The 25,484-nt window shown below is 46.8% G+C and overlaps 1 protein-coding gene across 3 annotated transcripts in view; it reads right to left on the bottom strand.

Moving 5' to 3' along the window:
* RASGRF1 (Ras protein specific guanine nucleotide releasing factor 1) overlaps nucleotides 1–4,040 on the bottom strand; it is a gene marked incomplete at both ends in the record, with an annotated part of 101,129 nt that extends 97,089 nt beyond the window's left edge. For 2 of the 3 annotated variants that reach the window (XM_080934255.1, XM_080934257.1), the window contains one exon: nucleotides 3,765–4,040. In XM_080934255.1, the coding sequence (XP_080790381.1) occupies nucleotides 3,765–4,040 (276 nt within the window). Of the gene's footprint in view, nucleotides 1–2,410; nucleotides 2,556–3,764 lie in introns of all 3 variants that reach the window. The other variant, XM_080934256.1, reaches the window with a different exon arrangement.
* Between the last annotated feature and the right edge of the window lie 21,444 nt (nucleotides 4,041–25,484).

The raw sequence follows: 25,484 nt of genomic DNA, 5'->3' as shown, positions 1-25,484 counted from the left end.
AAATGAGGCAGAATTCCTACCCAAGAGAATCTTCTAGGGGCTCTTTGGGATGATTACTTGCCCTAGGTAAATACTGTGTGGAACGAAAGCTCTGTGCTTGCTTGGAGTGTAATGTTCTCCCCTCTGGACCTGTGGGGGTCTGACCCTGGCTGAGTGTGAAGAACCAAGGTGCACCCTGGGCAAATTAACCACAGTGAGGTTTCAAGCTTAGGTTTACAGGCATACGTGTGCCCCTGACCCTCACTATACCATCAGCAGACATGGGGTAGGGAGCAGAGCCTATGAGAGGCATCCTCAGGGAGTTTCTTCAGCCTCTCCCTCCCCTCTGCACCCCTGTCTGGCTGAGAGGTAGGGTGGGTAAAGGAACACCCCACACAGTTTCTCCAGAGCCAGCAGTCACACGTGGTGACTCTCTAGCTCAGCCTTGCCAGCTTCTTGCAGGTACAGATCCCTCTCAAGTTAGAGCTGCTGGTATCCTGCCCTCCATCCCTGCTTTGCTTAGCTCACAGGAAGCTGGGTGTGAAGGGTACTGCGCTTAGCTAGTCCTACCGTTTGGCTTGCCTGCTCCTGGCTTGTGGAGGAGTGCAGCTCCGGAGGGTGGTGAGGGTGGCAGAGCTGCAGAGGGGAGGCCAGAGGGTGAGCCTCATGTTTGCTGCAGTGATGGGTGGCCACTGAGGAGTCTGACTCATCACCTGTTAAGCCAGAGCATGCAGCGTCTCCAGGCCTTGGTGAAGATCAATCCACCAGGCCAATCAGAAATGTTTCCTACGGATGAGAATCCTGAGTAATGTGAGGTAATAACACTGGCCTGGTGGAGGAGGGGCTCTCGGCTCATGGAGCCAAAGCTTATTATGAAGCTCTGAGCCATTGGCATCTGCTCGAATCCCTTTTCTCTTTCAAGGGAATCATAAGGCACCCCTCATCCATATTGGCCTCCTCCTGTTTGGAGGGAGCACAAGCTGTACTGAGATTGGTTTGGCAAGATATTTTACTGAGAAGCCAGCACCAGAAATTTTATTTCAGGTGGTTTGGAAAAGCCACCATGGATGACTCCATTGAGAAGCAAAGTATGGGGCTCCTGGGGCCAATTTCTAGGCACCCATGTTCTAAATTCAGGTCACAGTTCAGGGCTGGGAGGAGAGGAAGTCAGGGCTGAGTAAACAGAGCCAGGGCGGTACCCTGGAGCAGCTCAGAGGGCAGGGGTGGGGGACAAGATGCATCTATCTCACTTCAGGGACCCTAGGGGTCCCAGGGCAGAGCCAGTGTGGGACAAAGCCCTGGATATTGCTCTTGCTTTAGACATCGACCAATCTGTTTACAGCTGGGTGGGATGCCATCACATCATCCTGGGCTTTCAGAAGACCTTGCAATGCAGGTCTTTTCAGGTTATGGTGTGCCTCCCTGTTTGTACTTATGTCCCCCCAGAATCCTAGCATCTGTGGTTCTCAGCTCCTTGGGCAGAGCGCTCAGCACCCAGTCAGCTCTCAGGACATGAGATATTGGAAGGAACATATGACACCGCAAACGTGTCCAGCCCAAGAAGCACTTTCTGCATATCTGCTGTGTTCAGTCCCCACCTTTGCCACTGCTACCAGGGTGGGGGAGATTTCCAGCTCAGACTCGCTCTCTGCCCCCATAGGGTTACAGTTGGGTAAAAAGAAGCCCCCTTTAAAATGAAGTTCCACCAGATACCAGCTAATCTTGCCAAACGTAGACACTGGGTCAATTCTAGGTCTTATTCTGACAGGGCAACTCCCTTTCTATGATCCCAGCGTCTCAGCCTGAAGAACGAGAAGAGTGGACTGACCTAATACGCAGCTAGATATGATTCTAATCTAGACAAGAGCCCACTCAAGGACCTAGGGATCTATCCGGTCCTTTGTACACAAAACAGGCTCAGAGGACGTCTGTTGTGTTAACTGAAGCCACACAGCCAACAGGCCATTCAGCTGGGGGGTTCACTCTCCGTCTTGTCAGTCTTCTAGTGCAGGGAACTGGGACAGACAGATGCCTTGAACCTGCACCAACATGGCTTCCCTACTCCTGTTTTCCTTTCTGCCTTGGAGCTCAGCTCCAACTGTGACGTAGCAAGGGCCCTGGCTGGGGGGGGGGGTGGTGGATCTAATGGTGATACAGGTGTGCTGTGGCTGCAGACAGTGGGTGAACAGAAGGGCTGACAGCCTGGGTCTGGTTGTTCTAGCCAAGCCCTCTATTTGGCTACAAGCTAAAGGAGCTGCTGTTCTTTGCCATCTGGGAGCCTCTGCCTGGTGTCCTGACTGGTCATTCTCAGAGTCTTTGTCCCCAGTTTCTGCTCCCACTTCTAAGCCCCCCCCAAACTCCCCAGAAATCATCACCTAACACTAAAGGAGCTAAGGCAAGGTCTGAAGAGAGTGGTGAAGGGACAGGGTGCAGATCTCTGTCCTAATTATGGAGAAGGAGACTTCAAGGGTGGCTGTCATTCCAGTCAGTTCAATTGCCACCAGCCTGAATGTTTTTGAGATCCTGGTTGGTTGTCTTCTCAGAACATTACGTCGACGTCGACTCCTGCTATGACGCTGCGCAAAAAAAATCAATCAATATTTCTCTCTCTCCTCCCCCTCCCCCTCCCGCTCTCTAGGCCTCAGTGTCTCCATCCGGGCAAATAGCCAGGCAGGGCTGGGCCCTAAGAATGTCAGGCCTCTCTTAGAGCTGACATTTTAGGATACACTGTCATGTATTTTTCCTTCCCTCCCAGAGGCCAGGGGACCAAATACCTTGGGAGGGATATCAAGCTTAAAGATATCTCTCCCTGAGGGTTCCCACCCAGCTGCTGCAGGTGCCCCTCCCCTTTCAATGGCAAACCTAGTGCAGTGCCTATGTCGTATGTCTAGGCCCACAGGAGATCGCGGCCTAGCCCTTTAGCCTTGCTGTTTGGGCAACACCAGCAAACGAGTGAACGAGTGAGCGCAGTGCTACCGCGGCGACTGCAGTGGCCGCGGCGGCGCAAGGGGCGGGGGTGGGGGGGGTGGGGGGGGAGAAGAACCCACTTGTCCCGCTGCTTCGCAGCAGCCCTGGCCCTGGCCTCTGCGCACTTCGGCTTTTTTTTTTTCTCTTATAACCCTGGGGTTTGTTAGCCTGGCAAGAGCCAGCTGGAGCACGCCATCGCTAGATCGCACAAAATGACTCCCCAGGCTCACCCCCCCCCCCCGCAATCCCCAACTCGGCCAAGCTAGCGCAGATTATTCTTCGCCCCTAGTTGCGGGAGGCAGGGGACCACGACGACGCTCCGACGTCTGTCTCACCCTTTCCAAGCCCAAGAGCAAGGCATTTCACATTTTGGGCCGATGATCGGGGCTATCAGGGATGGGGGTGGGGTGGGGGTGGGGTGGGGGTGGGGGAAGGATGGGGCTAGGGGCACCATTTTGAGTCGGACGGTGATGAAATTCCTTGCCCGAGGTGGTCCTTTGGACCCCATCTTCATCTGTATCTCCAAGTTTCAGCCTCCCAGTCCCAGCCCCCCGACCCCCCCCCCCCCACGGGGGTGGCCCTACCAAGGGCGGCCGCGGCTAGTAGCGGCGCCCAACCCGCAGTTTCTGCCTCCTTTGCCCGCACTAGGGTCACCCTCCCCCGTTTGGTCCAGCCGGTCCTTCCCGCGAAAGATGCTGAGACGCCCTGGATTCTTAGAGTAGAGGGTCAAAGTTCTGTCACCGAAGCTGGATGGAAGGCCCTGAACCCGCAAAGGCCTTAGTGGGGGCGCGGGAGGTCGGGACGCGGCGCTCCCTCACCTGTTTCTCGCCGGACTCCTTGGAGGAGGTCCCTCTCTTGGGGGAGGACGTGCGTTTGCAGACACTGCCCTCCAGCAGGTAGAGCCCCGAGGGCCGGGAGCTTGTGTCGTTTTCGAAGTAGAAGAGCAGGTTCTGCAGCAGCGCAAACCACTTGGTTTGCCATTTTGGGTTGTCCGAAGTCCTCTTGCTCAGGTAGCCTTTGCGCGTGCCGTCCTTCTGGGCCAGCAGTCCCAGGGACACGACGTGGCCATCGTTCAGCCGGATGGCTTTCTGCATGGTGCTCGGAGGCCAGAGAGATCCTACGCACTTAACATCTCCGAGAGGCACCCAACTGCCCCTCGTCGGTGCGCGCCGCTCTGCCGCTCTCTGGCGCTGGCGGAGTCGTTCCCTCTCTCTCTCTCCCCCCTCCCTCTCTCTCGCTCACACCCCGCCCCCTTCAAGATCAACACTTTGAGATCTGGCGCTGAGCTCCTAGATGGACCCTTCCTGGCTGGAACCTCTTCCCTCCGCAGAGCCGCGGGGCCCCTGGGGGTGTCGCCCGACCCTCCCTCAGCGAATTGAGGGAAGGGCGGTCTGCGCGTTGGCTGGGGGCAGCAGGCGGAGTCATATGACGCCAATCCCTCGAAGAGCCCGTTTCAGCAGCGCGGACAGGGACACACGCACGCAGCCCCGCCGAGGCGCAGAGCCTCACGCAGGCTGCACCTTGGCGCCTCCTCCCCTCCCCGGACACATACACGCAAACACACACGCACGCACACGCACACACGCACACACACACACACACACACTCACACACACACACGCACACGCCTACTCCTCCCTCCTTGTTTTTCTCTTCTCCACTTCGGGTGTTCTAAGCCAAATCAGATCAATTTTTGTCCAACCCAGTGGCACCCGGAGACTCACCTCCCGGGAGTTTGCGCCCCTCCACGGTTCATCTTAGACCTAGGGTTAGCCCCATTTGTCATTTTTCTCTCCTACAGCTCTCCTCATCTTTTTTCCCTACTTATTTTATTTTTCTAAATCAAGGTGGATGGAGGAAGGTGGCTAGCGAAAGGGATGTACTAGTTTTTGCATAACCGTTCTGCTCTCTCTCTCTCTCTCTCTCTCTCTCTCTCTCTCTCTCTCTCTCTCTCTCTCTCTCTCTCTCTCTCTCTCTCTCTCTCTCTCCTGTTTTCAGCTCTATTCCTCGCGGTGTCACTGGCGACCCGAGTATACAGGGGTGAACTTGGGTGGGGAGAGGTGACCGTTTATTTTTATTTCATTTTGAGCGTTGCCATAATTCCCGGTGTCACCCCACGAACCCTAAGGTCTGGCTGGCAAGCCGCTGCTGGGAGTTTTCAGCAAATACCCCTTAAGCCTGAAGGCGGGCTTCAAACATAGGCGCCGGGGACCATGGAGCCTTCAAATAGCTGCGCTGGCGCAATGATACCTTAATGATAGATTTTCCGTTCTTATTTTTAGCTTCAATTCGCCTACACAGTTACACGGCATTTATCCGAGAACGTCACAGCGCCCGCATGCTGCACCGGCAGAGCGTGCGGGCTGCCGGGCCAGCCGGGTTCTGGTGCGGGGAGCGCGCATCGCCGTCTGCCGCAGAGGGCAGCGGCCTCGTTGAAACCGGGAACGGCGCCCAGCGCTGACAGTTTGCAGCCGGGACGGGTGTCCTCACAGCTCTATGGAGAAATAACACCATCTTTTCTCACAGAACCGCGAGAGCCCTTCCCCCTTTAGAAAACACACACACACACACACACACACACACACACACACACACACACACACACACACACACACACACACACCATGGTCTGGAATGGAGCTGTTCCAGTTCAGGACATAGTGGCCCAGGCCTGTGTTCCTATATAATGTTAATTTTTCTTCCTCGGGTAATCAAAAGGAAAAAAAAGGGGGGGGGGCAGCAGGCTAAGCCCCTTCATGCAGAGTTGATTTGCTCAAGACGGAGCCTGTGAAAAATGGTTGCAATAATTTTTTTCTTGTGTTCTAATTTCCCTCTTTCCCCTGCACCTTTCTTCTTTTGCCTACCTACCCCTTCTTTTCAGACTGTATCTTCTTACTTAGCCCAGGTTGGCTTGAATTCCTGATGCTTCCACATCAAAGTCCTGATGGCAGGCAACTCCCCAACATCCCTTGCCTTTGTTGTGGAAGGATAATTTTTAGGATTTAGGTTTTGTTTTGTTTTGTTTTGTTTTTTAATATAAATTCCCACCAGAAAGCCTGTAACGGAAAGGGCCAAGGAGATCTCTGGTCGGGGGACACTATGCTGAAAAGCACTTTGCTTCTGGTCAGCCATTACATTTTCTTTATAGCCTTCAGTGTTTGGGGTCACACACTTAGGTCTTACTCTAATGGAAAGTGAAGGTGTTGGGATTTGAACCAGATTGATGATGGGGGAGAGCAGGGCTTTCGAATTTCATAGAGGCTGGGGTTTATCCCCACTCCCCACCCCCACGGTGCAGGATTGTCAGGGAGAAAATATCTCTTCGTGAGCTAGAGCAAAGGTTTGGCCTTGGTTGAAGCTTGTGTAGTAGACAGACACCTACAGTACCTACAGAACATGGATCGTCTGCCTGCGTCTGAACTGCAGGCTTATGGATGGGTAATGCATGTTCACATGGGACTGCACCACAGGCGTTTGGAGACTTACTGATGTGCGGCAGAATTAATGATGCTGCCTTGGGCCTGAGATTCGGCGGAGCCAGGCAGGGTCTGAGACAGACCTGCCAGTGATACAACCCCACTGCTTCGCAGCTCACTCATTAGATTTGGGGCGCTGGGGAGGAGGGGGAGTGTGGGACTCATCATTCCCTCTCACACACAGTGTTTTCTGTTGGCTGGATCCTGGAGACACAATGAGAAGAAAAAACGTAGCCCCTGCTTTCTGAAACTTGGGCTAGCCTAGGAACTTCTTTGCTCTATAATTCCTAGGGTAGCCAGAGGAAAAAAACCCACTTTCTCTTGGGTCTGAGGAAGGCATGCTGAGCAAAAGTGTCAGTCCGGAGAAGAACTGAGCCCTCTTCAGAAGTTCTGAACTTCAGTGTACTTTAGAGGTTTAAAGGCCAGTGAAGACAGAATCTGGAAATGCATACCCTATTTAGAAGCTCCTGGGAGATCCCAACATGGAGCCAAGGCTAAGAATTATTAAAGCTTGGACCAAGAAGATTCCTGCACTGCCCCTCCCCTCCCCGTGCCCTGGTTAGCACTGGGATGCTGGGGTCATATTCTTTTGCTAATCCTGGGGTTCTGGGATGTCCTGGTGAGCCAAATCATGCTGGAAGGCCTGCATTAGCTCCAAGCTGCTGCGTTAGAGAGAAGAAAATGGCCAGAGTCCTGTCTGATTACTCTTATATAAGCTGTGTGACTATTGCTTTTTTGTTTTTGTTTGTTTTTATCATTAAGCCATTTAATGATTCTGTCTAAGAAGATATCATTTACAAGGCTGGTTCCTGCTTGGCTTGTGTAAGAGTCACAGAGAAAGTGGGCATATGTTGTGTAGCAATTTCTACTAAATTGAAATATCCCTCCTAGAATGGAGGAGGAAGGCTCAGAAGACCTTAGAAACCTCTTCTCTTAGTCACTGTTCCATGGCAGTGAAGAGTCATCATGACCAAGGCAACTCTTGACATTTCATCTGGAAGCTTGCCTGGGGAAACTGGGTGTTTTCAAACAGGAAGGTACACCTCCTCCAATAAGGCCACGCCTACTTCAGCAGGGCCATAGTTTCTAACCTTTCTCAGTCTACCAGCCAATGACTAAGCATTGAGCCTGTAGCGGCCATTCTCATTCCACCTTAGCTCTGGAAGCTTGGCTCTAAGGAGAGGATAGAACTCCTCCCTAGGGTTAGGTGAGCAGTTACAGTTGCTGCGGCAGGTGTTACTGGAAGAGAAAACCTTCAGGAGAATTGCCAGCAAGTTGGGCAGGAAGCTGAAGGGATGCACCCATCACTGGGAGGGGCTGTGGGTTAGTGATACAGCCTTTAGTTACCCATATCCTGTAAACAATCCCTATAACCCCATTGGTTCCCCAAGCTAGACAGTTGGGTGAAATTCTTTGGTTTATCATAGCTGTCCTAGCTGTAATAAATACATGTTAATTCATATCATTTTTCACTGCCCACCAAAATCAGAGAATACAATACACTGTCATAGTTGGTAGAAAGAGGCACATTTGGAGGTTAAACACACTGTCTATAGGTGCAAGAATTTAGCCTGTTCTCCAGGGAAGGCAGAGGCTGACTAACCACAGTGTATTTGGGCCTTTCCTTGATTCACTTCATTCTCCCAATCAAATTTTTGAAAAGAGGTTAACAACCCCATTTCTCAGGTGGAAAAACTGAGGCCTCACTCTTTGTGTGTATGTGCGAATGTGCACAGAGAAATTTTGCCCCTTTGGCAACATATTAGAAAAGAAAAGCTTTGAACAGAGACATTAAGTTTATAGAGTTAGAGAACTTTTGGCATGTATGTTTTGCCTGTGGGAATTCAGTCTCTAATTTTAGGCTCCATTGAGCACCTTAACCAGATACCTAGGTGTTTCTGTTCAAAGCTTTTGAATAGATACGACATCATCAAAGATTCTTCTTTAAACCCTTTTGCTATAAAACATTTTTGCATTTTTCAGATATAGACATACTCATCAAAAACCGTTTTCTGTAGTATCTGCTGTTTTATAGGCCCAATATTTTTCTTTATCTTTTTTGTAGTACCTGGACCTGTCTCTTCCTACCACCAAAAATGTAATTCTCCTCTTATGATGGACAGTTGAGGTGGATGCAGTTCGCAGCCTTTGGCAGTGGTGTGCAATGGTTACGTCGTCCTCCAGTCTTAGACTGAGTCCCTCAAGGCGGGCCTTCTGGGTAAGAGGAACCACACGAACTGGTGGGCACTGCTTCTTTTCCAGTGCATTGCTTCTTCATCTTTGCATCAAGTTGCCAGCAGAAGACCAGAAAGCCAGTTTCTTTCTTTTTTTCTTTTTTTACCCTTTTGTCAAGATATTGATGTTGTCTAGTTTCTTAAATATTTGCTCATTAGAGGGGTCAAAGTTACCTCTCACACTGTATTAATTTTATTTAGCTTTTAATTTATTGAGTTCTCATTGCTTGTAGTCACAGCATTTCTTTTTAAATATTTTTGCTTATATTAAAATTTTAAAGTTCAAAGAGGTACTTATATTTTCTTGTAGATTTATCAGTATTTCATAAGTGTAGATAGCCAGTGACTACATGTCTGAGGCAAATGACTTCCACGGTGTCTTGCTTGTCTAATTCATCATTGTGCTAAAATACTACAATGTGTATTTGTTTTACTTTATTTTATTTTACACTCCAGATTTTATTCCCCTCCAGGTCCACCTTCAGACTGTTCTGCATCCCAAACCTCCTCCTCACCCCCTGTTTCCACGAGGATGTCCCCACCCCACACTCTACAACATGTATCTGTAAAAGACCCCTCTCCCCCTTTAGATAATGTCTCTCTACATAGCCGAGGTTGTCTTGGTCCTTGTTAAGTAGACCAGGCTAGTCTTAAACTCACAAAGATCTAATTTCCTCTGTCTCCTGAGTGCTGGGATTAAAGGTAAACACCATCACACCTGCTTTGTTTGTTTGTTTGTTTTTACAGCGTTTATAAATATTTTCATCTTATCAGGTTCCAGGAAAAAAATTGGCTGGAATTTTACTGAAGATATCATAAAACTAATTGTTTATAACATGTTTTTTATGCATAAAGCTTATCAAATTCTTTATTCTTAATGTTTTGGTAAAAATGTTACACTTTCCTTTATTTCTGCCTTGCTCATTCTCATTTCTAGATATTTTGTTTTTAATGGTTACTCTTGGATATGTGATATTTTTATGTTTTGAACTTAATTTTTGTAAGATGGGGGCTTGCTGCATTTTGCAAGGCTGGGTCCAAACTTGGAGATTCTCCTGTCTCCACTTTCAGCATAGCTGTGACAACAGGCTTGTCCCATCCCACCATTTGTTCCTAAAAGTGAACATTACTGGCAGTAAAGGGAGTTGTTGCTGTCTATGCATTTATTTTTAAGCCACTACTATGAATTGAATCTTTTTGATGTTAAGAATTTTAGCTCATCTGAGTTTGCTGGTTAAATGTGTGGAACACAGCACAGCAGTGAATTCCCTAACACGTAGGCATGATAGCATCTTCCAGACAAACCCCACTCAGACATGGAGCAGTTTTACACCATTATTAATCTGTTTAGCCTGTCTTTCTTGAGTCAGTCTCTATGGAATCCCCTAGATCATTTGTTCACATTTCCCAGTTTATTACACTTACTACCCAGCGCCCTTCTGTCATTCCAGGTTCCTCCATCTGTGCTGCCTCTTTCTGTAATATGCTGATTCTGTCCTCGTTGATTAAGATGTCCAACTACTTAACGACTCCACTGTCTCCTAACTCGTCAACACCAGTATTTTAGTTATTTTTCCTTTACTTGTTGTTATTTTTATTGCTATTCCTTCTATCTCTTGAACGAATGCTTTATCCTATCTTCAGGATTTCTTGTTTAAAGGTTGAGTTTTCTTTTCTTTTCTTTTTCTTGTAAGACCTGATTCCTCCTCTTCCCTCAGATCCATTAGGATAGCTACATAAAACAGACTCTATGGAACTGTTACATAAAGATTCAATGAGATTGCTACATAAATTTCCTGTTTTCCCTGTAGTAAAAGAGTCTGAGCCAAAGTTATCCTTTAGGTGAGTAGTTAGCATGTAATTGCTCCCCTCTCCTGTGTTTTGAGACATAGTCTCGCCTCATGGACCCGAGGATCCTAGAACTTGCTTTGTAGACCAACCTAGCCCTGTACTCAGAGATCTGCCTTCCTAGTGTGCCGCCATGCCTGGCTGTCAAAGTTGTAATCAAATGCCTTTTGAATCCCCAAGCCGGATTTTTGTTTGTTTTGCATATCTCCGGCTTTGTTGTGCTGTGCTCAGAGACCGAGTCCTGCGCTATTTCACACGTACTGAGATTTGCTGTGTTCTGCAGCTGGTCAGCGTGTGATTATTGTAAGAATCCTGGGAAAGACACACATTGGATTCACAGGGTGTGGCGTTTGACACAAATCTAGTAGCTCGGTTCTGTGAGTTATGTACAACACACAAGGACAAGGCTCTGAGTGTGGCTGGTGTTAGTGCAGCTGACAGCTGTGAGCAGGAGTGGGAGATGTGCAAGAGAAATGAGAAGCTGCTTTTCTCCCTTAGTACCACCAGTGCCCTGGTAGTGCAGGAACTTGCTAGGATCCTGATCTCAGTTACAGACCCAAAAGCAAACACTGGGTAGACAAAAGAATGTTGTTACCTTGTTCAGACTTTCCCAAGCTCTGTTCCCGGCAGTGCAAGCCTCCAGGGCTCTGGCCTGTGACCAGCTGTAGTTTGCACATCCTCTTAATTTAATCACCGTTGTAGTGACATTAAGACGTGGGCCTTTTAAGAGGTAGTCTGCTCTTATGAGCAGACTAATGCTGTTATCAATAAGATAATAGGTTAATGGGTTACTCATCACATGCATGGGCTCTGGGAAAAATGAATGGGTTTGACATAAGTTTCTCTGTCTCACACACCAAGATATGACCAACACAAAAGGCCTTTTCCAGATTCTGGTACCATGATTTGCCTTTCTTGGTCTCTAGAGTTGAAATCCTGCTGGTTCTAAACTACCCACTCTGATATTCTGTCATGGCAGCCAAGAATGCACTAATTCATTTCTTTTTACATCCACACTACCCAGTGCTTTCCAGTGACTTGGTGATAAGACCGCCCACCCCATTAAAAACCCAGAGCAAAAAATTCACAGATAGTTCTGTAGCTCGGAATAAATGAAGAAAAGCCAAACACATTCCCATGATCATAGTCAACAGAGGACAAGTACTAGTGTACGCATGAAATCCACTGAACTCCTGCAGGTGCTCCTACTTGCCTCGCCAGGCTTAGCCTGAGCTCTTTCTCCATCCAGTTCTGTGGCCCTAGTATCTGTTGTCAGTATCTGGTGTTCCCTAGACAAATGGCTTCCTGTTGAGTTTGGCTGATGAGGAGCATTTTCCCAGAGGAAATGGGGAGGGAGATGCGTGTTGCACCTTCTTGTTGAGGGCAATCTTGATGCACTGTCCCTGGGCTCCAAGCCCTGCTCTCTATCCTGCTCAGGAGGAGTGATGGTACTTACCCCGGGGCAGTGTGATGGCCCTGGCTGCCCCGAAACTCACTTTGTAGACCAGGCTGGCCCCCAACTCAGAGATCCACATGCACCGGTCTGCCTCCCAAGTGCTGGGATTAGAGACTGTGGAGCTTAACTCTACAGAGCTGATAAAAACAGTCGGAGACATTTCAGTCCTAACCGGTTGACTAAGACAGCCGCATGCTCTAGGTCATAGGAAGTCAGGACTGGCTATAACTTCATCCGGGACCCTGGGGTTTCAGGCTGCAATGCTTGTTTCCCCACTCACACTTTTGGATCGAATTCTGCCACACATACAGGGCTAGGGTTGATTTATAGGCACGGAATAATATGAGAAATAATTCCAAGATTTGCCACCCCCTTCTTTGGCATCAAGCCCAGCTAATCTGATCTTTTGAATCATTTCAGGCGAGTGGGAGGGAAGAAGGCATATGAGCCATTTCTCATTTAGATTCAATGGTCCTTCTTTTTTATCTGTATTTCTTTTACTTTTTAAAATTTAAAAAACAAAAAACACGACTAGTTAAAAAAAAAAAAAGGAAGGAAGAAACAACAGAAAGAAATAACAAGACAGGAACATGCAAAGATCTTTGAGAAAAACTTTTTTTTTTCCCAGTCAAAAACTTTTGGAGCCCTGTGAGATGGCTCAGCAGGTGCTCCCTGCAAGCAGACAAGCCGAATTTGATCCCTGGAGCTTGCGAGGTGGAAGGAGAGATCTGACTGCCACCGATTGTCCTCGGGACTTCCACATGTGCGTCCCCCTCCCCCACACAACATGCCCTTTGTGTGCTAGATTCTAAAGTCCAAACAGGGCTCTCTCACTGGCCTCCCTCCCTCCCACAGTGGAGCTGGCTTCTCTCCAGACCTTAGAACAATAGCTTCTGATTATAGCCCCCAAGCTGCTCTTAGCATGAAACGTAAAGTCACCTGAACACAATTCAAAGTTCATCCATCCTGGGGCTCTGTACTTTCTGTTGGACCCATGCTGAGCCCTGTGAGTTCTCCCAAGCCCTGGCAGATTCAGGCCTTTGTGCGCGGTGTACCTTCAGCTCAGAACAGGTTCCCTCTGCCACCTGCAGCTCTTCCTGTCCCTCTTTGAATCACCTTTCTCCTCTGTGTGTTGCCACTTTGCTTTTGGACAACAAAGTCTCAGTGGCTTTTGTGGCTTCTGGACTATAAGGTGTCATGGAGAAGTTCTCTTCTGTGGTGACTGATGGTGCTACTGGGACCTCTTGTAGTTTGATGCCCATTTGTTTCCCAAGATTTGGGGATATTTTTAAAATTTTTGTATTGCATATACTTTTTTGTGCTCCCCATTTTACCTCAGCAGTGTGCGTCCTTGAATTCTTGATCTTTCTCTCTCTCTCTCAAAGCTTCCTTTGTCTTGCTGATGATTAGAGGAATCACTTTCTCCATCCTGGATACTTTTGTCTCCATGTGCTCATTTTCTCTGTTGGTGAACTTTTTATTTGATTCATTATTTCAAACCCTTTGACTTTTTAAAAAATATGTTTCCTTGCTGGATTTCTTATCCACACAGCTGACTGTTTTTCTATTTTATTTTATTTTATTTTATTTTTTTACCTACACCGCTGACTATGACACTGACATTCTTCTCCAGGTCTTGAAGTGTTTTCCCCATGTCTGCTTTCTGCTTGTTGATTCGTCGGAGGTCACTGATCACTTCTACAAGTAAACGTTGAAATTCTTCACCTGGCATTTGACCTATTCAATGGTCAAGATCTCTCGGAGGACTCATAGTGCTTTATTATTTGTGTTCCCCTGACTCAGCTTTCACATCTGTTGGATAACTCTTCTGGTTTTATTGAGGGATCTTCTTAGTGAAGAGCCTGCACTTTTATTTATGAGTGTGTGTGTGTGTGTGTGTGTGTGTGCGAGCGCGTGCGTGCGTGCATGTGTATATAAATCCAAGGCTGACATTAGGAGTCTTCCCTGGTTGATCCCTATCTTATTCATTGGTGACAGTTCTCTCAAACGAACACAGTTAGCCAATATATTCAGTCTGGCAGACTAATTTCTCTAGGACTCAGTGTCTTTGCCCTCTGAACACTAGAAGTATAAATGGGCTGCCATACCCACTCAACATATACATGGGACTCGGAATCTGAACTCTGAGTCTCATGCATGTGAACTCTTTGCCTTTTGAGCCATCTCCCCATCCTGAACAGCTTCCTCTTAAAGCATTTTAGTCCCTAGTACCATTTTTGGATGAGGTTTCTGCTTCTTGTTTCTAGCTGGAGAGCTATATGTTTGAAACAGTGTAGGGCTTACTTTATTTCACTATAGCACCCTTCCTGGGTGTGCAAAAAAAAAAAAAAAAAAAAAAAAAAAAACTGGGAGAAACCCAGGGCAATCTCAGGAGCATGTCCAGGGCTCCACAAAAGCAACGAGACCCAGGGGTCCTTCTGCCTTATTCTCCTATAGTGAGTGTTTTGGTCATTTCCTTTCCACAGGGCTCAGCTCTGCACTGAAAATTTGGCCCCTTCTTGGGATCTACACTGCCTCTCAACTCTCCTGGCTGACATATGATATACTTCTATTTCCAGCACAAGATCTGGATAATAGGGAAATATGCTAACGCACACAGCCTTTGAAAATAGCAGTGAGAGTACTGTGTAGGCTTAGGGATTCTCAAATGCTTCGATCCCCAGCTTCTAGTCCACTGTTCAAAGGTGGGGAGAAAAGATGGTAGATAGGACAAGGGGATGTGGACCTGTTTTGAAGCAATTCTTTGGGGTGATTCCAATCTCCATTGTCAGGATACCAGCAGTTCAGTTCAGTAGTGTTTGGATACCAAACACAAATCAACAGCAGTGGCACAATCCAGCAGAAACAGCCAGGCCCTGCCGAATCGGAGAAGTTCTCTGCCGTGCCTCTCAATGGAGTGAAGACTCGAGACCATGTAAGCTATGTGCCTCACTGTCAGTTGAATCCTACTTATATTCCCTCCAAACACCACGTCCTCTAATGGGTCTTGCTTCAGCAAAACGCCACATGAGTCTGCATCCCATGACACTACCAAAAATTCCCACTTCAGTACTGGGGAAAGGGCTAAAATATTTGCTTATTTTCTCATGATGATGATGATGATGATGGTTGTGTTGTGGTGTGTGTGTATGTACTTGTGTGCATGCATCCACTCACACTTGAGGACACTTTGTAAGGGTAGTATGTGCCCTTAACCACCAAGTTATCACTCTAGCACTAGACTTTTGTTTTCTTTAGGTATGATTTAAAATAGGTGCTACTTACCAAGGTGATGATACACTTCTGAATTTTTAATTTCTGGAAAAAAATCCTTTTTTCTTCAAAGTAATAAAGTGGTGAATTTAATCAAATGCTTCTTCTGTGTGTTGTTATTAAAAATTTAACTTTCCTACCTTATTAATATGGTAGATCATAAACATGTCACATCATTAATATGGCAGATAAACATTAAGCATTTGATGCTGAGCCAACATCAAAAATTTGCAAAAAAGAAAATGTAGTAAATTACTTCATTTAGTAAATTACTGAGTAGAGCCATGAAGTCTCACTATGTGGTAGATCTCACTGTGAGCCATTTTACCACTAATCCAATAAACACGTATGGGATTTAAACATGCCATTGAATAAATCCAACATTCTAAGAAAACAGAAATAAAAACAAAATACCTGCTCCTGTAGCACCTTGGGAATCTAAGCTTCTTTGTCTATTGAGTACTTTTTTCAATCTGGTCACGTGCCCTTTGGAGATGCAACTATGTCAAGGTGAACCTCTGTGTTATTAAAAGTACTTTTCTTGAATCATTGTATAAGTTCTTCACTAATAATATTATTATGAAGAAAAGTATTATAGAAGGCAGACATAAAAGAACAGGGCACAAACTAAAAAGAAAAATCTCAAGAAACTCCATTTAGCACTGGTTTGTATGTACTGCTGAGCTCAGTGAATTAGTATTTTACTCAGGATTTTAAGATCTGTACTCATGGTTTATAGCTTTAAATTTTTTTGAACTCCATTCTCCTGAACTTGCTATGCTGGCAATGTTGGTATCACGCAATGGATTGAGGAGTGTTTTTTTAATCTGTTTTTTAGAATAGATTGTGTAGAATAAATGTTAATCTTTCTTCAAATGTTTAACATGATATCAGAAGCCCTATTAGTTCATAAATAAAAAAAGAAAAGAAAAAGAAAAGAGACTTGAAAACAAAACAAACAAAAACACCCAGAATGATGAGGCCAGCAAGGAGGAAAACCAAAGTACAAACATAAAAATTTGTCTTACTTTTTATAGTATCAGTAAACGCACGGAGATGAAAATGGAAAACACAAGAACTTCAGGAGATGGCTCGTCTGCTAACGTGCTTGTTGTGTGAGTGTAAGGACCTGGTGTTCACTCTCAGTCCCCATATAAACACTGCACACCTGTAACCCCTGTGCTAGGGAGGGACAGACAGGCTGATCTATCTCCGAAGCTTGCTTGCCAGTCAATCACTGGTGAGCCCTTGGTTTAGTGAGAAACCCTGTCTCAAACATAAAGTGGGGCGGGGAAGAAGGCACCACCATGAACTCCCTGGCTTCCAAACACAAATGTGTATACTCACCATTTCAATGTTATTTATAACTGCTCAAAGATGAAGTTCTCAGGTATCAGTGCAACAAAATACATAAAAGATTCAAGCTCTTCCAAGTATAGAACCTGACTGAGGAAATAAAATACCTAAATAAATGAAGACTTATTGTGTTCCTGGGCTTAACATTTCAACTGACTTAAGCTGTCAGAAAGTCATATAGTTTTAAATAAATTCCCCTTAAAGTTGCAGCCACACATTTTTTTTTTTTGTAATAGAGAAGAGAATTCTAAGATGTGTACTTAGAATAGCTGAAGGGATTAAGATAACCTAGAGAATAAAGGCAGGGGTGTCTCCAGGTGTTACCTAGCTGGGCAGCGTTGGCAGAGGAGTTGACCCAGTGACTGAAGCAAGACCCTGGGAACAGCTCCAAACAGATGGAAGAAGAATTTAATAGCATGGCAGCTCTTTGAATGAAGGAGTCGCAGTGCTCAGATCTCCATGAGCAGTTATATAAACCTCCGGTTAAACCTCCCTGTATGCAAAAAAAAAAAAAAAAAATCAGCTCAGAATGGATCCAAGATACAAGGGCAACGTGGAAACTCTAAAACAGAGAATCAAATCATCTTGGCGTGGGCTTAGAGAGTCAGTAGTACGGTCGTAGGAAGATGAGATCACCTACTAAAGAAAAGTACCAATACATCAGACCCAGTTAAGATTAAAAATGACCTTGTTAAGAAGACCAAAGGATAGCTACATATTGGGGGTGAATATATACTGTATCTGTTGCATTTGCATCTTGAATGTGATATATGTTTATAGAGATTTATTTGTATGTACACGTGTCACTCAAGACCTAGCAGGAAAACAATCCAGTTAGAAACTAGACAAAACAAGGGTGTGTAGATGGCATAGGAAAAGATTGTTTAAAGCCACTAGCTGTCCCAGAAACGGAAATTAAGGGCAGGAGGACCCATCACTGCATACCGACAAGAAGGGGGTGGGGAAGAGACAGTGCTAATTCTGGTGAGGATGCAGGGAGCTGCAGCCTTACCCATCACTGGTAGGCATATAAAATTATACAGCTGCTCTGGGAGAGCTTGGCAGTTTCTTCCACAGATGAGCATGTGCTTACTCTGAGACCCCCCCCAACAAAAAATCATATTTCTGGGCACTTACCCAGAGAAACAAAAAGTTATGTCCATATAAAGTTGTACTCTGAGACACCCCCCCCAACAAAAAATCATATTTCTGGGCACTTACCCAGAGAAACAAAAAGTTATGTCCATATAAAGTTGTACAGAAATGCCAATAGAACTTTTTAGGACAGTAGTCACAAGTTGCAAAGGTTCTGAACTATCTTTCAGTAGCTGAATGGGCAGATTCTATGTGGCACATCTGCACTGAGAAACCACAGCTGACCCCGTGAAGTTTCGGAAACTATGCAGTGCAGTAGAAACCAGTCTCCAAAGTCCATTGATAGAACGCTATGTTCCCTGTTAGTTTAAGCTTCCTTCAGTCCATAGCAGAGCTCCTGCCTGTCTAGGGCAAGCTAGCTCAGTACCCAGTGCCTTCACTTTAGCCAGTAACAGCCTGGTGCTGGGCGTGGTGGCAGGTAATCCGTATATACCCGTGTATAAACCTGTAACCTGTATTCCTGGCATTTGGGAGGTGGAGGCAGGGGCATCAAAAGATAGAGGCTAGCCTTAGTTTGAATTCATCTTCGGCTATAAGCGACCCTGTCTCAAAGAAACAACAAATCTTAAACAGCCAGGTTCTTGCTCTCTCCCGTGGATTAGAGTATCCTCTTGGATCTTCTCAGGGAGGAAAAGTAAGGATCCCTTTGCTTTCTCCAGTAGTCCAGTTGCCTGAGGTATATATAATAATGCCACATTCAAATTCACCCCTGCAGTGTCTGCACCGCACTCTTGTTCAGAGGGACAGGCTGACACTCGCGGCATTCACCACACCTGGTGAAGCAGGTGATGTTAGCAGTGTCCATGTGCAGAAACAAGAAATGTGCCCCTCAGGAGCCACCCAGGCTTGGGCACAGGTGCCACTGGCAGCCTCACTGCAGTGCAGCCCTGACCTCTTGGCTGCTGCAGCTCTTTATGTAACAGAGAGCTCTGTGGGGCAGCTGGCTCTGAGGGATTTCTCATTTTCAGATATTTATGTCTTAAACCGAAAACCAAATACTGCTGGTTTTTGTCTCCCGTCTCCTCACAGCATCATTAGTAGCTTTCAGGAGCTGTGCTCTGTAAGTGAATCTGCCAGCTTGTCACTGGTGAGTTTTAAGTTCCCCATGACACTTGAAGAGATGCCCAGAATAGCTCCAGCCAGCCAGCCGAGCAGAGCTGGGGAGACAGTGGCTCAGAAGTCTGCATTTATGGAGAGCCGCGGGGAGCTCATCCAGAAACCCCATAATAGTGTGTGCATCTTGCACCCAGGAGATGAGCACACAGGTGGGGGTTGCTCCCCGGCCCTTGCTCAGAGCCTCCGCTGGGGGACAGCAAGCAAGCTGGTGATCCACCACACAGGCTATAGTGAGGGGCCGGATTTATGGTGTACACTCATGGAACATTCACACACTGTAAGGTCAAGGAAAGTAGGTAGACCCCGGGTAAGAGTGGCGTTAGTGAAGCAGCAAATTTACAGAGAAAATCATTACACATTTCTACTCAATTGGTAACCATTAGGCCCTTGTGCAATATGCTCTTTGCAGGCGATGGGGCAGATAGGAAGGTTGAGGGAGCAGGACTTGCTTTCAGAGAGTTCTACATCTTATAGAAGCACCAGACCCTTAAGCAATTAGAGCGTTGCAATGTAGGGCTGCTACGGACAGTTGCTCAGGTATTTTGTTGCATGAATGCTGACCTTACGAGGCATGTGAGTCTGAAATTGTTACTGGAAAGGTGCTGGGTCTTTGTCAGGAAGGGGCAACTTCTCTAGTGGGGGAAAACTCACGTGGACACAAGTCCGGAGTGAAACAAATTTTTAGTATTATTTCCTGCAGATTCTTCCAAATACTAACCACAGGTAGCTAACCTGATGTGAACCCCTCCCTGAGATATTGGTGCCTTCATCCCTGGAATGGAAGTATTTGCTTTGTGTCTAGGGAGCTGACTTATTTAGTAAAGTGTTTGCCCTGTAAGCATGAGGGTCAGAATTTAGTACCTAGGACCCAGGTACGAGAGTCAGACGCAGGAGACAGAGTCCAGGGAGGATTCTGGGGCTCACTAGTAGACTAGTGATCTACTCGGTGAGCTTCAGGCCAATGGAAACAACAATAATACACACACACACACAGACACACACACACACACACACACACACACACACAGAGAGAGAGAGAGAGAGAGAGAGAGAGAGAGAATATGTCTGTGAACAATAACGGTTTTAAGCGTTATGCCAGCTAACAGTTAGGAATGCTAACAGTTGAGCATGGTGGTACAGCCTATATACAGTCTCAGCACTGTAGAGGATGAGGCAGGAGGATTGCCAACTAGAAGTGAGGCTGGGCTAGATAGTAAGAAGAACATCTCGAAAATAAAAATGCAATAAAACAGAAGCTTCTGGAATGCTGAGCAAAAGAGGCCTGGTACAGTACCACACAGAGACTCTTCCCAGCATGGTGGAAGGGACATGATACCTCTTCTTCAGGGGGTTAAAATGCCACCTTCCACTTCACATCTGGACGAAGGCTCCTGATACGCAGCTTCTGAGACTTCTTTGCTTTACTAGAAAGAATCCGCAGGGCACTCATCACCAAGCTGTCTAAGCAAGATGGTGACGAGCTGGATCCAGGCAGCTGGAGCACGATTGCTATTTCAGTTGCTGACAATGTCAGACAGATGCTTGCGACATGCTGTCAAGTTGGACAAAAGGGACAGAACTCTGAGCTTAGGCAGGGTTCTCTTATCCTTTTGAGGGACACACACACACACACATACACACAATAAAACTAATTAAAAATAAAATCCCGCAGGCTGGATCTGCATACCTCTGGAGTCTGTAGGCCAGGGAGTCAGAGTGATGATGACAACAAAGGACCCGAGCTGTCAGGATGACAGGAATGGGTGGAAAGGAATAAGCCAGGGTTGCCTGCACTGTCGTCTTTAGGGAGCATCCCAGTGGCTCTTCCTAAGACCTGGGGAAATGCTGCTGCCACTCCACAGGGAGAGAAGCCTAGTCTCAGACAGTAAGTTATCAGGCAGTACAGTGAGGAAGGGTAATGCCAGGCCCAGAGCTCTCTGGCTTGACCTAAGCCAGGCCATTGCTCCGGAGCCCGTACCAGCCATGCAGACGGTATAGCACATTAACCTGGCCTGGTTTCCCCATCTTCTCTGGTTTCACTTACAATTTTAATTTGTGGTGTGGACATCCAAATACCACTGGAGACGCTGCTCATCCTTGATGAGCTGAGCCCCCTCGAAGGCATCTCCTTGCATTTCTTCCATGAAGACCGCATGTGGGAAGAAGATCCTGCTATATTCTCAGCACCAGCAAGGACTGAATCAAAGTATAAACAAATCCTGTTCAGCGTTCTCTGTGATTATCCGCGTTTCTGCACGCCTGGTGCTATTGGCTCGAGAATGCAGGGAAAATGGTGGGCTCAACCTCATGTTGTATTCCATTGTCTTAGTGAGGAGAACTTTGGGGGTTCTTGGCCTGTGGTGATGGGATGCTTAGGATGCCTGAGGTCAAAGATAGGGCACTGCCTTGGAATGAGAGCTGGGCATCTCAGTTCATCCTTGAGACATTGAGGTTGGTAGAAACTCCACTGTCAGAGATCTGAATTGGTCTGGAAGCTGTACTGTAACTTGGCGGAATCTTCTGAGGGTTGCATTAGTAGTCTGTATAAAAGGTTGTATAACTTGTTAAGGCAGGATGCTTAGAATGTGGGAAGCTGTCTCCTCAGACAGCAAGGAGTAGTTTGGAGCAGCCCCACTCCCTCCCTGCCACAGGACCTTTGCCAAGAGCCTGATCCATGTAGTAGCTTCCTCTGTCTTCCCCGACAAGATCAAATAACCACTTTGTGTCCTGAAGGCCTTGGTGTGTGTGAGGCCTTCTTGGGCCACTCTTTTGACAGATCTATCTGCCTGCTTCCCTTATTTTTCCCCATAGTTGTTGCTTTTATTACACACATTAGAATTTGAAATGATTTTATTGCTTCCTTATATTATTCGGGGTTTTCTTTTTTTGTGGGAACAAAACGGATAGAACATCTACATGTATAGGCTTTATTAGATTGGCTTCTAGGATGCTGTCCAAGTAGCTCAATGGCTGCCTCACATTAGAGAGGCCGCAAGCCCAGACTTGTTAAGTCCAGGAGGCTGGATGTCTCAGCAGCCCAGTGTGGTGCTGGAGGCCTGGATCCCCTGGTCATATGAGCCCATGTGTATGTATGCAGAGGCAGGAGGAAGACATATGAAGTCATGCCTCTCTCTCTCTCTGTCTCCCTCTGTCTCTCTCTGTCTCTCTGTCTGTCTCTCTGTCTCTCTCTCTGTGTATGTGTGTGTGTATGTGTGTGTGCATGTGTGTGTATGTGTGTGTATGTGTGTGTGCATGTGTGTGTATGTGTGTATGTATGTGTGTGTGCATATGTGTATGTATATATATGTGTGTGTGTATGTGTGTGTGCATATGTGTGTGCATATGTGTGTATGTGTGTGTGTATGTATGTGTGCATTTGTGTGTATGTGTGTGTATGTGTGTGTGCATGTGTGTGTATGTGTGTATGTATGTGTGTGTGCATGTGTGTGTATGTGTGTGCATGTGTATGTGTGTGTGCATGTGTGTGTATGTGTGTGCATGTGTATGTGTGTGTGCATGTGTGTGTATGTGTGTGTGCATGTGTGTATGTGTGTGTGCATGTGTGTATGTATGTGTGTGTGCATGTGTGTGTATGTGTGTGTGTATGTGTGTATGTATGTGTGTGTATGTGTGTGTGTATGTGTGTGCATGTGTATGTGTGTGTGTATGTGTGTGCATGTATATGTGTATGTGTGTGTGCATGTGTGTGTGTGTGTGTTATTCTCTTGAGACAGAGTTTCTCACTGAACCTGGAAATAACATCTTAGCAGCTAGCCACACCCAGTGGTCTCTTCTCTTACACGGACAGCACTGGGGTTCTGGGCATGTGTGACCATGCTTGGTCTTGTATGTGAGTGACAAGGGAATCCATATTCAGATCCTCCTGCTTGCATCGTTTGCATATGTATTTGCTACTCAAACATAAATGCTGAGAAGACAGGAATCATCTCTGTGTGGTTATCAGGAGTGGGTAGGCATTTATCCTGGTAGGATATTTGGTTGATGAGCTAACGAATTATATAATGGGCTAAGGTTCTCTCTGAAACTGAGATGGCTGAGGCTCTGCAGTAGCATCCTAATTTTTTTAAAAAAGTGTGTGTGTGTGAGTGTGAGTGTGTTTGTGTGTGTACACTTGATCACTTGAGAGGCTCAGTTCCATACTTTCATCATGGGCATCAAACTCAGGCTTAGTGACAAGCACCTTTACCCATTCACCGACCTCGCAGCCCTGAGGTTTCCTCTGTGAGAACAGTATGGGAGTTCACAGGTGCATCTTTTGAGGCAATCTGAGTCCGTCGCTGCACTGGTGATGGAGTTCATGCTTCCTGGGTGCTTAGCTGTCCCCGCTGCTCACTCCGAGTTTCTGTAGCTGGAGACTCAAATGCCCCTTAGTGATTTACACACTCCGGGCACACATTGCAGGCCACGTACACAGTCTCTATGTTCCCTGTGACACAGAATGATGTAAGCCAGTCAACTTGACTAAGGTGTATAGCATTTACTTCATATCAGGACTGGGATTTAGGTTCTGGTAGTCTTGGGGTTTGGGCTCTCCAGGAAAGTGTTAGGATAGATAGGCTTCTGCCCTAAGTGGGCAGGGCCTATACCTGACCTGCACGGGATTTCTGTGTACCTTGGATAAACGTGACTTTAGGTATGTGCGACACTGTCCCTGAACAAACAGCTTGCCAGGTGGAGAACTGGCTGGATTTCAGCTCCTTCCTGTTTGTTTGGCTGGATGTCTGTGTGGTGAACAACACAAACCACAGTATACAGTGACCCCGAGTGGAAACCATATTTGAGGCTGGGGACCTTTTTCCTCGTGTTACCAATTATACCCCTAGTTTGGGTCAAGTTGATACAGACTGGGGTCATCTGAGAAGATGTCCCAAAGGCCAAGCTGATGAAGGCGGACATACCACAGAGATGGTTGCAGAGGCCTGTGAGAAAGGTTTCTCAACACACATCAACTGACCCATCAAGAGCTGGTTCTGCTCTTAAGCCAAAAAAAAAAAAAAAAAAAAAAAAAATCAACTTCAGTAGTCTGGCCTAAGCCCCCGAAGGGGCAGGTGGCAGTGAGGTCTGCTTTGTGGGAGGGAGGCTGTGAGGATTATGGAGTCTGCACATCCTGTCTCTAACACTCAGCCCACACAACACCAGGCACACACTAGTACACTCTCAGCCTTGCCACTTACAGTGTGCCCTCTTCAGATAGCACAGTAAGCTCTCTGCGCAAGCAGAAAGGGGAGGCCCCGGTGCAAGATTACTTGAGGCTCACCAGCCTCTTACTGCCTCTGCCCAGATCTCTTCAAAGCTTTCTGTGCCCAGAGCTCTGCCAGGTGGCCAGGACAGCTGCATTCCGGCTGGCTGCTCTTGGTGTCTCTCCAGGATGCAGTTTCTCCAGCAGGGACAGGGCTGGTTTCCAAGGGTGGAAACCATCAGCTTTTAAGGTCTGGTCTCAGAAGTACTTGGGTTTTCTAGTCCATGTGAAACTCATGATCTGGGAAGTTCAAGGCCAGCTCAGAATCAAGGAGAGGAGGCACCTGCCGCTAGGTTCTCAGTTGGTGGCACTGTGAGGGGGCTTGCTGGAAGAATTCCGTTATTGAGGGTGGGCTTTGTGAGTTTATAGACCTGTCCCACCTCCAATACGCTTCCTCTGTGTCATTGTACACTTTCTGCTTGTGCTCTGACAGCCGGCTGAAAGGAAGAGCCCAACTTGACAGTGTGGACTTGGCATTATGTGGTCTTGATCCCCAACTTTGCAGCTTCCCAGTTCTGTGGAGCCTTTGTTTCTGAATAAAGTTGCCACCAACTGTAGCAGCTCCTCCTCCTCATGGCTGGGGTAAAACGTCATGACCAAAAGAGACCCACGGAAGGAAGATCATTTTTGGCTTATGGTTGCAGAAAGATAGTTTATAAACTTTCAGATCAAAGTGGTACAGAGCCTTCCACATTGTGCCCTGGGTCTCCTCAGAAGCGTGATACCAGTCTGAGCACAGGCAGCCTACTGGCAAGGGAATTAATTCTCTCTGCTGGGGTCCCTGGTCCCCAACTTTCCCACCCAACCAGGCTGCAAAGAGCTGTGTTTAGAATGTGGAAGTAATCCTAGTACTTTAGAGGCAAAGGCAAGAGGATCACTAGTTCTTGTCTAGCCTTGGCTACAGAGCAAGACTTAGTCTCACAAAAGAGTGCTCACGCTTCGCATGTGTCCATATGTGCACACATCCTTCCTCCCGCTTTTGTGCTAGAGTACATCTTTGGTAGTTGCAAAGAAACATATCGTCTTTGTTGCCTGTGTAGGTCCCTCTCATACTAACTAGAGAATGCCTCCATGTTTGCTAAAGTACAGGGGCTGTCAGCAAAGCTGGGCAGGCAGAGGCTCAGTGAGGAGAAGGAAGGGGAAGATGATGATGATGATGATGATGATGATAAGGAGGAGGAGGAGCGTGAGGCAGTAGTGGCAGCAAGGGAGGAAACCATTTGGTTAGAGAGAAAACATTTGGGAGGTCCATTCATAAGTCCTTTAGTTGTGTATGGCAAAGGGTCTTTTTCTTGTAGCCCCAAATGGGAGTCCCGGTTAGGTTATATATATATATATATATATGTAAGTATGTATGTATGGAT

Source organism: Micromys minutus (assembly GCF_963924665.1).
Source record: "Micromys minutus genome assembly, chromosome: 21".
NCBI lineage: Eukaryota > Metazoa > Chordata > Mammalia > Rodentia > Muridae > Micromys > Micromys minutus.
This window is presented reverse-complemented; position numbering and strand designations above follow the sequence as displayed.